Source organism: Phyllobates terribilis, unplaced genomic scaffold, assembly GCF_046119375.1.
Source record: "Phyllobates terribilis strain yellow unplaced genomic scaffold, ASM4611937v1 Scaffold_6__1_contigs__length_29720123, whole genome shotgun sequence".
NCBI lineage: Eukaryota > Metazoa > Chordata > Amphibia > Anura > Dendrobatidae > Phyllobates > Phyllobates terribilis.
In genome coordinates this window covers 24,587,795-24,599,828 of record NW_027362766.1, presented here as the reverse complement: position 1 = coordinate 24,599,828, position 12,034 = coordinate 24,587,795, and the positions used below count along the sequence as shown (strand labels likewise).

The window sequence follows — 12,034 nt, the reverse complement described above, 5'->3', positions numbered from 1 at the left end:
AGTTAAGAATCTATAGACTACACAGACTAGAAAACCTATTATGGTCGGTGGGCTGTATTTTACCTTCGTAATATAGTGCTGTATAGTAGTCCCATTATGGCTCCGTGCAAATGATCTTCATATGCAGATTTAATATACTTATTAGATTATTTCATTCAAGCTTCTTAACATAGAATGCTACATAATAATAATAATAATCAAATAAAGGACACTGTTTTTTACAGATTTCACATAAGATATTACCGCTTCCTCCTGGCTATGGTTTTTGCTATACAGGAAATCAACCAGTCATCTGATATTCTTCCAAATATCACATTGGGTTTCAAATTGTACGATTCCTGCTATAATCATGTGAGATCATTGATTGAGACAACACTGATCTTATCCGGAAAAGAGCAAATGGTGACAAACTTCAACTGCCACAAGGAGAGGATGCCCTCTGCAATAATTGGGGACATGACATCAAAGGCCTCCATACCGATGGCTAGGATGCTCGGCCTCTACAGATATCCTCAGGTAAGTATATGAAGAAAGAATATACAAACCTGTGCCTTCTGCATATACATCCAGACAATTTTTTTCCCCCAATGTGGAGCTTAGTGTTTGCCACATGGGTTATTTTTGCCTTCCTCTGGATCAACATGTTGGGCTATGGGTTGAACTAGATGGACTTAGTCTTCCTTCAACCTTAAAAACTATGTTACTATATAGATGGAAATATAAGAGTGTATGTTAGTGATGAGCAAAGCTTTCAGATCTGACCAGAGGTGGGGTCTAATAGGCTACGTATATAGGTGTGCACTAGCCGAGTTCAGACCTTCTCAACCCTTATCCACATGCATGTCACTTGACAAACATGGCCAGTGTAAACATGCACTTACATGCAGCATGCACACCAACTTATATTTATACCTACTCATACTGATTATCAACAACCAATATATAATATATCCGACAAAGGGTTAATGTGTTAAAAAAGACCTTTATTATAACAATTTAGGTACATGGCGGCAAAGAAAAGAGCGCACACACATATATATAGTGATACCATATAATAGTGGGGAGATATAATGTAAATATTTGAATTGCAGAGACACCAGGGCTAGATAGTAGTAGCTCCAATTGTGCTAATGCATACTAATAGTATATCCTAGGTCACATAGTAAAAGGATATAATCCTAAGTAATAAAAGCCAATGTAGGCATTCCCAAGATAATGACATTTTGGTATATACATATCAAGGGATGTATTATATCCAAGTAGGTTAATTCCCAAGTAGCAATAATGTTGTATTTGATTCATTCATACCTGGTATATAGTGTATGCTCGTGTCGCAATAGCTCTGGGCTCAATGGTCCTGCTCCTAGTGTGGCGCTCGCCCCGACGTGCATTTCGGTGCGCCCTTCATCAGTACTACTCATACTGATTGTATCTCTATCACGGTTGTCCTGATGAAGAAGTTGTATACTTCGCAAAACATTGATAAATAAACCACTTATACTCGAATTGGCATCCTTCATCCTTTCTTCCATGTCAGCGCAAAATTAACCCATTGGTTTCTCCATTACTTAGGCTAGTATATAGTTGCACAAATTCCATAGGCAGTGCATTGTGTTAACAATGTGATCAAAGAATCCTTGTTCAAGTCCCCTTGTCAAAATCATAAGTATTATAAAACAAAGATTTTTAAGTGTAAAAAAAAAGTAAAAATAAAGAGACAAAAAATTCCATAAATCCCACATTTAGTGGTAAAAAATTTGTTTTTGTGAAACGGCCCTCACAAAAAGGACACATTGCTGCATTCAAAATGCGTAATTTTAATCCTTATCCAACATGCCGAATGTTATTACAAAAATGCCAGGATTGCTGGCATATCACTTTACAAACACTGCAGAGCAGCGGTGTTCATAATGTGCTGCAATGAGGCAGTGACCCAAGAAAAGTTCAACTTAAATGTCTATTTGCAAAAATAACAACTTAGGATGATGTCTTCCAGAGCGCAGCCGGGTTGTCCAAACAGTCCGTATAAACTTGTTGCCTTGGGCGATGGCAGTGCCGTTTTACTCTGAGGTGTGTCAGATGCTTTCCGTGGCTGTGTTCACAGAGCCTCCTGCTCTGCAGCTTGCTCAACAAAACACTTGACAACTTCATGGACTGCAAATTGTCCTCCGCCTGAGAATTCCACCGAACTATTACTGACTTCCGTCCCTTTAAGAGATTGGTCAGTGGTACCAGTCTCCCAGCAAAATTAGGTACAAACCGTCTATAATATCAAATGATGCAGAGGACCGCTCTCACCTGTTTCATTGTGAGAGGCAGGGGCACGTTCTGAATGGCTTCAATTTTATTTATTTGGGGTTTGATAATTCCACGACCAATCACGTACCCCAAATACCGGGCTTCCTCAAGAGCTATGGTACATTTTTTGGGATTTGCTGTCAAGCCCGCAGCTCTGTGTGAATCCACTATCTCTTGTACCTGAGACAAGTGGGTATGCCAATCGCTACTATCATCTAAGTAAGCAGAAGAATACTTCTGATCATGTTCTAACACTATGTCCATCAGGATCTGAAATGTGGCCAGGGCCCCATGTAACCCAAAAGGAAAGACTACATTGTGATAGAGACCTTCCGACGTTATAACAGCGGTCTTTTCTTTTGCTGACTCTGTCAGAGACACCTACCAGTAACCCTTGCACATTCAAGTGTGGTGAAGTACTGGGCCTGCCCCAGTCTCTCAATCAGCTCGTCCACAAGGGGCATTGGATAAAGGTCAAACTTTGACACTTTATTCAATTTTTGGAAGTCGTTACAAAATCGTAACGATCCGTCAAGCTTTGGAATCAGTATTATGGGGCTAGTCCACTTGCTCCTGGACTGCTCAATAACTCCTAGCTGGAGCATTGGTTTTACCTCTGCCGGAATGGCTTGCCTCCAGGCCTCTGGCACACAGTACGTTTTAATTCGTACCCTTACCTGAGGCTTAGTAGCAATGTCATGTCGGATCACTGATGTGCAACCGGGCAGTTCCGAGAATACGTCCGTATTCTGCTGCACCAATTTCCGAGCCTCCCATCACTGCTGTTTAGAGAGAGCATTGCTTATCTTAACCTCTCTCCCGGCCTCCATCCGGGTCGGTGTCGGAGGGTCCCCAGATAATACGACCGGAGACGCATCCATAATCATACATTCCTGGTCTTTCCCCACTTTTAGCAAATTTACATGATACAGTTGTTAGGATTTTCTCTTCTCTGGGTGGTAGACTATGTAATTCACCTCCCCAAACTTTTCCTGGACTTCATATGGGCCTTGCCACCTGGCCAAGAACTTTCTGCGGTGGGTAATGTAACCAGCACTCGATCCTCCCCTATTGTAACCTCAGCTCTGAGCTACCTGGGCATTCAGGAGATGTTCCTTTACAATAGGCATGATTGACGTAATCTGGTCCTGCATACTCACCACATGCTCTGTAATGTTTTTATGAGGGGTGGGCTCCTGTTCCCATGTCTCTTTGGCAATGTCCAGCAGGCCCCTGGGATGTCTACCATATAATAATTTGACAGAGAGAACCCAGTTGAAGACTGCAGTACCTCCGGATGGTGAACATTAGATACAGCAACATATCCCAGTCCTTCCCATCTTTAGCTGCCACCTTTTTTAACATGGATTTTAGGGTTTTATTAAATCTTTCTACTAGACCATCTTCTGTGGGTGGTAGACTGATGTGCACAACTATTTGATCTGCAGCAGTTTACACAACTCCTTAGTGACCTTGGACATAAAAAGAGTCCCATGAGCCGTAAGGATCTCCTTTGCTAATCAACGGCGGCAGAACATGGCAAACAGCTCCCGGGCAATAAGTTTTGCCGAGGTATGACGGAGGGGAATCACTTCTGGGTAACGAGACTCATTATCCACTTTGACCAATATATGTTGGTGACCAGAAGCTGATTTCGCTATTGGCTTTACCAGATCCATAGCAATTTGCTCAAAAGGTACCTCTGTAACAGGTAGAGGAACCAGTGGACTACAGAAGTTTGCTGTGGATGCGGTCAGCTGACACTCTGGGCACAGCTCACGAAACCTCTGAACCTCAGCATAAACCCCAGACCAAAAGAACCGCTGTAGAATACGCTGTTGTGTTTTTTTAGCTCCCATATGACACCCAAGCACATGTTTGTGGGCCATCTCAAGCACCTTGTGGCAGTATGATTGGGGCACTACCAGTTGCTCTATTATTTCATTGCGGATTTTGTCAACCTGGTATAACAACTCCTGGTTGACCGCCATATGAGGAAAAACTGGCTCCGCATAAGGTTGCTGAGCCACCCTATTTATCATTATCACCCGTTCTCGTGCCTGGGATAGAGTGTGATCCTGGATCTGAGCTGTCCAAAAAGTACAAGGGGACACTTCCATCTCTAGAACTAATGTGGTCTCCTTGACCTCTCCTGCCAAGATCTCTAGGGGAAACCTATCAGGATCACACTCTTTCTGTAAGTAGGTAACACCTACAGCAGGTATCCCTGATTTGGGATCTTCGGGGTCTGCGTCTGGAAAGACATTTACCCTGGGATGGTTAGTTTTATTTTCCCACATGGACCAGAACAGGTGCAACTCTCTTCCCAAAACAGTCCCATAAGGAAGGGTCTTCACCACTCCCACCACATGTTTCATCTCCACACATGGGATGGAAAAGCTAACCTCCGCTGTTGGACACTCTCGGAGGTCCCCATGTATACAAATAACCTCCACTTTCTGACCATTGGGGTTGTCCTCAGCAACCAATGGCCCATGGACAAGTATCACTAGGCTCCCTGAGTCAAATAGAGCCTCTGTCGGGTACCTGTTGACATGTACCTGACACAGTTGAGCTTCACAGTGCGTAGCATCTGCATTCTTGGTGCAGACAGCCTGGACTTACTTTGACATGTGGCAAGTAAACCCGCAGTCCATGGGTTCAACAGTCAGGGGGAAGTTGGCAGCCACATGTCCTGGCCCTTTGCACCACCAGCACATGATAGCGGTGGCACCGCTTGACTACGAGACCAGCCTAGGGGTAACTGGTCTCCATCCACCCTCAGTACGAACTCTGTCCTGACTGACCCCAGCAGAGGATTGTGTCCCTTTCCCAGGCTACTGGGCTTGCAGGGGCCACCGTAGAGGGGCAGAGTCCCGTATGAAATCCTGAGTAGCCATATACCGCTCGATCAGGATAACCACCTGGTTGCCAGGATCCCTTTGCCCCACCCAACGCTGAATAGCTGTTGGCAGAGTTCTCACAAGCCAGTCGAACACCACCCTTTCTACCATCTGAGATGGAGTCAAGGTCTCAGGCTGGAGACATCTTTTGACTGGCTGCAGCAAGTCATAAGCCTGAGACCTGGCGGGTCGTGCCTCCACAAAGGTCCATTGAAATAAAACACACGTTGGGCTCGCACATATGTATTATGTATGGGCATCCTCCCGACTGAGGTCAAAGTAGGCCCTCTGTGAATATGAATAGCGGTACCAGAGCGCCAATAACAGGGCAAAAATATTAAAAGGACTGATTTATTAATACACACAACGAGTTTCGGTGGACACAGCCACCTTCATCAGGTGTGACAAGCAGCAAACAATTGATCCTTATATACATTTGACCAGGTATACAATTACTTCAAAGGGGCGGGGCCAGATACAGAGTAATACCTCTATATTAACCCCTTGAGTTCATATATGCTCAATAAAGTAAAAAGGATTGTTATAAATTAATACCAAATGAAGCATATAGGGTTCTTATAAAAAGGATTCGCTGTATAAAAACTTGTGAATCCTATAATCACAATACTTAATAGGATATATTGTTATCTACCACCCTAGATTTTATATTATAAAAAAAAATAATAATAATTGTTACATAAAACATAAAACAATGTATAAATATAAAGTTATAAAATTACAATCAGTTTATATCATTATAATTAGGGAAATATAGTAGACGAAGAAAGGAAAGAGAAGAAAAAAAAAATTATACATTTTTTCTCTTTTCTTTCTCTCCTCCCTCCTCCCTTCCCTCTCTCCTTTCCCCTCTTCCCTCCTTCTCTCATTCTCTCTCTCCTCCCACCTCCTCCTCCATATAAAAGATATATATAATAAATTTGCTAAAATATAAAAACAATTATTTAAAAAGTTCTCTTCTCTATATTAAGGTTCAAACCTTCAGGAGACAAGGTTCCCATTTTGAAAATCCAATAATTTTCACGTGTAATAAGGCGATTTAGTCTATCATGATGTGCATCAACTATATGATCAATGATAGTTAGTTTTAGGTTATTAGGATTTTTTTGATGTTCTTTTAAGAAATGATTAGAAACGCTATGTAAAGGAAAGCCGTTTCTAATATTTTGGCGATGTTTCTTTAATCTGGAGTGCATTTCCTGGATAGTGCGGCCAATGTATTGCAGGCCGCAGGTGCACTGGAGCAGATATATCACATATGAGGACTGACATGTAAGTCTAAAGCGAATGGGATATATCTCTCCAGTAATCGCAGAGACAAATGTTTTAGCTCCGTTATCAATGGATTGACAGCATAAGCATTTAGGGACATTACATTTATAACATCCATTATTGCTAGTAGGAGCTGAATTTAAATGGTTCGATCTTCTACCAATTGTTGTATTGCTAGGGGCTATATAGTTTCCTAAATTTTTACTCCTCCGATATACGACATGAGGAAATTCCGGTAAATGACCAGTTAATATTGGATCGTTCCTTAAAATGAACCAGTATTTTTTTAATAAACTGGATAACACTTGCGTAGGTTTACCATAAGTAGTAATCAGATTTAAACTGAAATCGTTGTTTGGCTCTTGGCTGGTATTCTTGGATTTCTTGATACACAAGTTCTGTGATAGGGATCTAGTTTTGGAGAAAGCATCCTCTAATAATTTCCGGGGGTATCCCTTAGCTCTAAAGCGTTTTTGTAAAACCTTAGATTCCAGAAAAAAATCTGAATCATGTGTACAATTTTTTCTGACACGCCAATATTGACCGTATGGAATATTTCTAATCCAGATGGGTAGATGGCCACTGTCAAATTCAAGATAGCTATTTACATCCACTTCCTTAAAGTGGGTAGATGTAGATATTTTGCCCGAATAGTCTATATTTATCTGAAGGTCAAGATATTGAATATTACTCTCAGATATGGTAGAGGTAAAGGAAAGACCCCAGTCATTAGAATTTAATTCATCAATAAATTTGGCAGCCTCCACAGTATTCCCCCTCCATATGATAAACAGATCATCTATAAAGCGGCGGTACATGATGATGGGTTTATCGGCGCCGAGGGATTGCGCGATGTGGATAGACTCGAATGCCCCCATATATAGATTTACATAACTGGGGGCAAACCTCGTCCCCATCGCGCAGCCCCTCAGCTGCCATTACATCACCCCCTCAAAAGAAAATACATTGTTCTTAAGAATGAAAGTTATACCCCTCAATAAAAAGTTTTTTTGAGGATCTTGTAAGTTAGGGTCCTCATCTAGGAATTTTTTAATTGCCTGTAAACCCAATACATGTGTGATATTGGAATAAAGAGAGCTTATATCGAGTGTAATAAGAAGACAGCCTGGAAGAGGGGGTAATTCTCTCAATAGTCTAATTAAATGTGTGGAATCCTTTAAATGAGAATCTAGGGATAAAACTTACTTCTGTAAAAAAAGATCAATATAGTAGGATAGGTTGGATGTGATAGAATTGATACCAGAAATAATAGGACGTCCACGGGGATTAAATTTATCTTTATGAATTTTGGGTAAAAAATAAAAATAAGGGACTTTGAATTTTTTAATGTCTAAAAAGGATTTTTCTTTTTTATTGAGGAAGCCAGCTGTAGAGGCCCCTGCTACAAGTCCTTTGTACTCCAAAAAAATGGTTACAGATGGGTCTGCTTCTAATTTCAAGTAGTAGTTTGAGTGGTCTAGGATTCTGAGGCCCTCCTTGATGTACCAGCCCCTGTTCATTATCACAGTCCCCCCTTCCTTATCTGCTCTCTTTATAATTATTTCTTTATTATCCTGAAGGGTTTTTAATGCACATTTCTCCTGGTAGCTCAAGTTGTTCACTTTTTTTGAAATTGGGGGGAATGTCCTAAGGTCCCTCAAAATTAATTGTTGGAAAGTTTCAAGGTGTGAACCTTTATGATGTAATGGATAGAAATTATTTTTCCCCTTCACATTTACATGAGTGAAAGGGTCCAGTAATGGGGGCCTGGTATATTAGATTCTTGAATGGAGGGGGATACTGTTGAGCATGAACTAATAGGATGTGATTTTCTCTTATCTTCCAATAGAAAATGTCTTTTTAGTGTCAATTTCCTTATAAATTCATTTAAATCACAGAACAAAGTGAAATTATTAAATGGGACAGCTGGACAGAAAGATAATCCTCGACCTAACAAGGATCGTTCAGCTTCAGATAGCACATAGCTAGAAATATTAAAAATACCCCCACAACCGATAGGGGTTTCTATCTGCAGGGAATTTGTATTCTGGTTCATTGGCAAGATTTCATTTTCTTTATATTTGGATTGTGTCTCAATTTCGGCATTTGGACTATTTTTGTTATTGAGGCCTCGGGTTTTTCCACTCCCTCTACATCCCCTAAATTTCTTTTTCGTTTTGGACAACGTCCGGGGACCACGTGAAAAAAATGTGTAATTTTCGTTTTTATTAGTTTGGGATGCAACTGCATTCTGTGTTTGAGGATTTATCAAGATACTATTCTCATTCAAAATCGGAGATAATTCCAAGGATGTCATTCTGTTTATAGGGGGTTTTATGTGGTTTATACCACTTGTTTTATCACAAGTTCTCCCTTGATTTAAAATATTCAGTGTATCCGCTAACGGGATCTGTCCAGATGACTCCCCAGCAATAGGAATCTGTATTGCACTAGAAAGCTCTGAGATATTAGATCCACTATGGGATATCTCCTGTGTGTTAATATGTGATGTGAAGTTCAGTTCATCAATATCTGCTACTTGTGTGGAAATAGTAGACGGATTAGCAATAAATTCTACATCTGCTGCTTGTGTGGATAAAATAGGTGGATTAGTAATCAGTATGGAGGGAGGAGTAATTTCCATACACATTCCCTCTATTATAAGGTCATTATTTTTTTCCAAATTAGAATTAAATGCAGTATTTTTCTTGTAATTATTGTTAATGGATAACTTCTTCTTATGAGTCTCATATATTGCTTGTTGTTTTTTATTCATAAAAAACTGTTTTTGAAAACTATTCACTTGTTTTGTATGGTTATCAGGATCATTGCTTAGAATAGGGGATGATGGATTATCCCTAGTTGTTCTCTGCATGGAGATGATGGGAACAGGTGAAATTTGAAGTGGTGATTGGATTTTTTCTTTTCTAGAGTCTTTTATATCTCTTTCATATTTTTTTGCTTTTTTATTTATTAAATCATTTTCAAACTTAGCCAGTTTTAGTTTTACCTCATTATCTGTGGCAAAATATTCCGCAGATGAGGAAAAGAACTGCAAATCCCCTATAATTGTAGCTATTGTTTCTAAAGCATGCATAGCCAGAGTATTCCTTTTATCAATCAACAATCTGATCAGTGTTGTTGAGCAATCAGAAATACACCTGTCCCATCTTTCAGTAAAAACAATATCCTGAGGAAAGGATGAATTGAGATTCATTCTCAATCCCTTAGGTATTATGTTATCCTTAATGTAATGTTCTAAAAACATCGTGTCTATGTGATTAGTTATTTCTATTTTGCTATTATTTTCTAAGTTCAAAAACAGTCCACGTAACCTTTTTTGATCTGTATCATTCAGCATAGTTGGATTATTATATATGCATCTGTCGCCATCTTTAGAGTCTTTACTAAGGGCTGTATTGATCAGAGATAATCTAAATTTCTCTCTATTGGTCACATAAAAGTCCATAATGATCCAGCAATTTAGATATTAAAGTCTTAAACACAGTTCTTATCTGTTGACGATTCTGCAAGGTTTTTCCGTCTCTCGATGTGTTGAATAATCTGAGTCGCCCAATTTGCAGCTCCTGGTCTTGAGGCTAAGCCCCCAGCAATAGCAGACTCAATATGTAGAGAGAGGAGAGAACAAGGCACAATGGGTGACTCAGTATTGCAATTGTTAGAGGGGTGTGGGGATGGCTACTAACCTTATGAAGTTGTGCACCTCTGCTCAACCCCAGTGTAAAGCTCCACAAGCTCCGCTCTGTTGATGGCTTTCATCTATTTCCAGCGGCGTTCACAGATCCTGATCTCTTGATGGTATATCACGTGGTCAGGTTAGTTGCATGTAACGCCGAGATGGACGCCCAGCTTCACCAACACCCCCGGCAGCGTTCCGGAGGGGTTAGGGCAGCGCAGCTTGGAAAACCTGGGTTCTAATTAAATTCCTCCCACAGGTGAAAGAACAATAAATTAAAGGCAGCTCTACCGCACCCCAACAGGGGGAAAGGGACAATCAGTGAATATGAATAGCGGTACCAGAGCGCCAATAACAGGGCAAAAATATTAAAAGGACTGATTTATTAATACACACAACGCGTTTCGGTGGACACAGCCACCTTCATCAGGTGTGACAAGCAGCAAACAATTGATCCTTATATACATTTGACCAGGTATACAATTACTTCAAAGGGGCGGGGCCAGATACAGAGTAATACCTCTATATTAACCCCTTGAGTTCATATATGCTCAATATTGGCAGCTGAGGGGCTGCGCGTTGGGGACGAGGTTTGTCCCCAGTCATGCAAATCTATATATGGGGGCATTCGAGTCTATCCACATCGCGCAATCCCTCGGCGCCGATAAACCCATCATTATGTACCGCCGCTTTATAGATGATCTGTTTATCATATTGAGGGGAAATACTGTGGAGGCTGCCAAATTTATTGATGAATTAAATTCTAACGACTGGGGTCTTTCCTTTACCTCTACCATATCTGAGAGTAATATTCAATATCTTGACCTTCAGATAAATATAGACAATTCGGGTAAAATATCCACATCTACCCACTTTAAGGAAGTGGATGTAAATAGCTATCTTGAATTTGACAGCGGCCATCTACCCAGCTGGATTAGAAATATTCCATACGGTCAATATTGGCGTGTCGGAAAAAATTGTACACATGATTCGGATTTTTTTCTGGAATCTAAGGTTTTACAAAAACGCTTTAGAGCTAAGGGATACCCCCAGAAATTATTAAAGAATGCTTTCTCCAAAACTAGATCCTTATCACAGAACTTGTGTATCCACAAATCCAAGAATACCAGCCAAGAGCCATACAACGATTTCAGTTTAAATCTGATTACTACTTATGGTAAACCTACGCAAGTGTTATCCAGTTTATTAAAAAAATACTGGTTCATTTTAAGGAACGATCCGGTATTGACTGGTCATTTACCGGAATTTCCTCATGTCATATATCGGAGGAGTAAAAATTTAGGAAACTATATAGCCCCCAGCAACACAACTATTGGTAGAAGACCGAACCATTTAAATTCAGCTCCTACTAGCAATAATGGATGTTATAAATGTAACGTCCCTAAATGCTTATGCTGTCAATCCATTGATAACGGAGCTAAAACATTCGTCTCTGCGGTCACTGGAGAGATATATCCCATTCACTTTAGACTTACATGTCAGTCCTCATATGTGATATATCTGCTCCAGTGCACCTGCGGCCTGCAATACATTGGCCGCACTATCCAGGAAATGCACTCCAGATTAAATAAACAGCACCAAAATATTAGAAACGGCTTTCCCCTACATAGTGTTTCTAATCATTTCTTAAAAGAACATCAAAAAAATCCTAATAACCTAAAACTAACTATCAATGATCATATAGTTGATACACATCATGATAGACTAAATCGTCTTATTACACGTGAAAATTATTGGAGTTTCAAGATGGGAACCTTGTCTCCTGAAGGTTTGAACCTTAATATAGAGAAGACAACTTTTTAAATAATTGTTTTTATATTTTAGC

The 12,034-nt window shown here is 40.2% G+C and overlaps 1 protein-coding gene across 1 annotated transcript in view; it reads left to right on the top strand.

Moving 5' to 3' along the window:
* Window positions 1-247: 247 nt before the first annotated feature.
* LOC141152644 (extracellular calcium-sensing receptor-like) overlaps window positions 248-12,034 on the top strand; it is a 101,019-nt gene continuing 89,232 nt past the window's right edge. Inside the window, exon 1 of the mRNA XM_073637201.1 lies at window positions 248-516. Coding sequence (XP_073493302.1) covers window positions 259-516 — 258 coding nt within the window. The 5' untranslated portion in view covers window positions 248-258. The remainder of the gene's footprint in view (window positions 517-12,034) is intronic.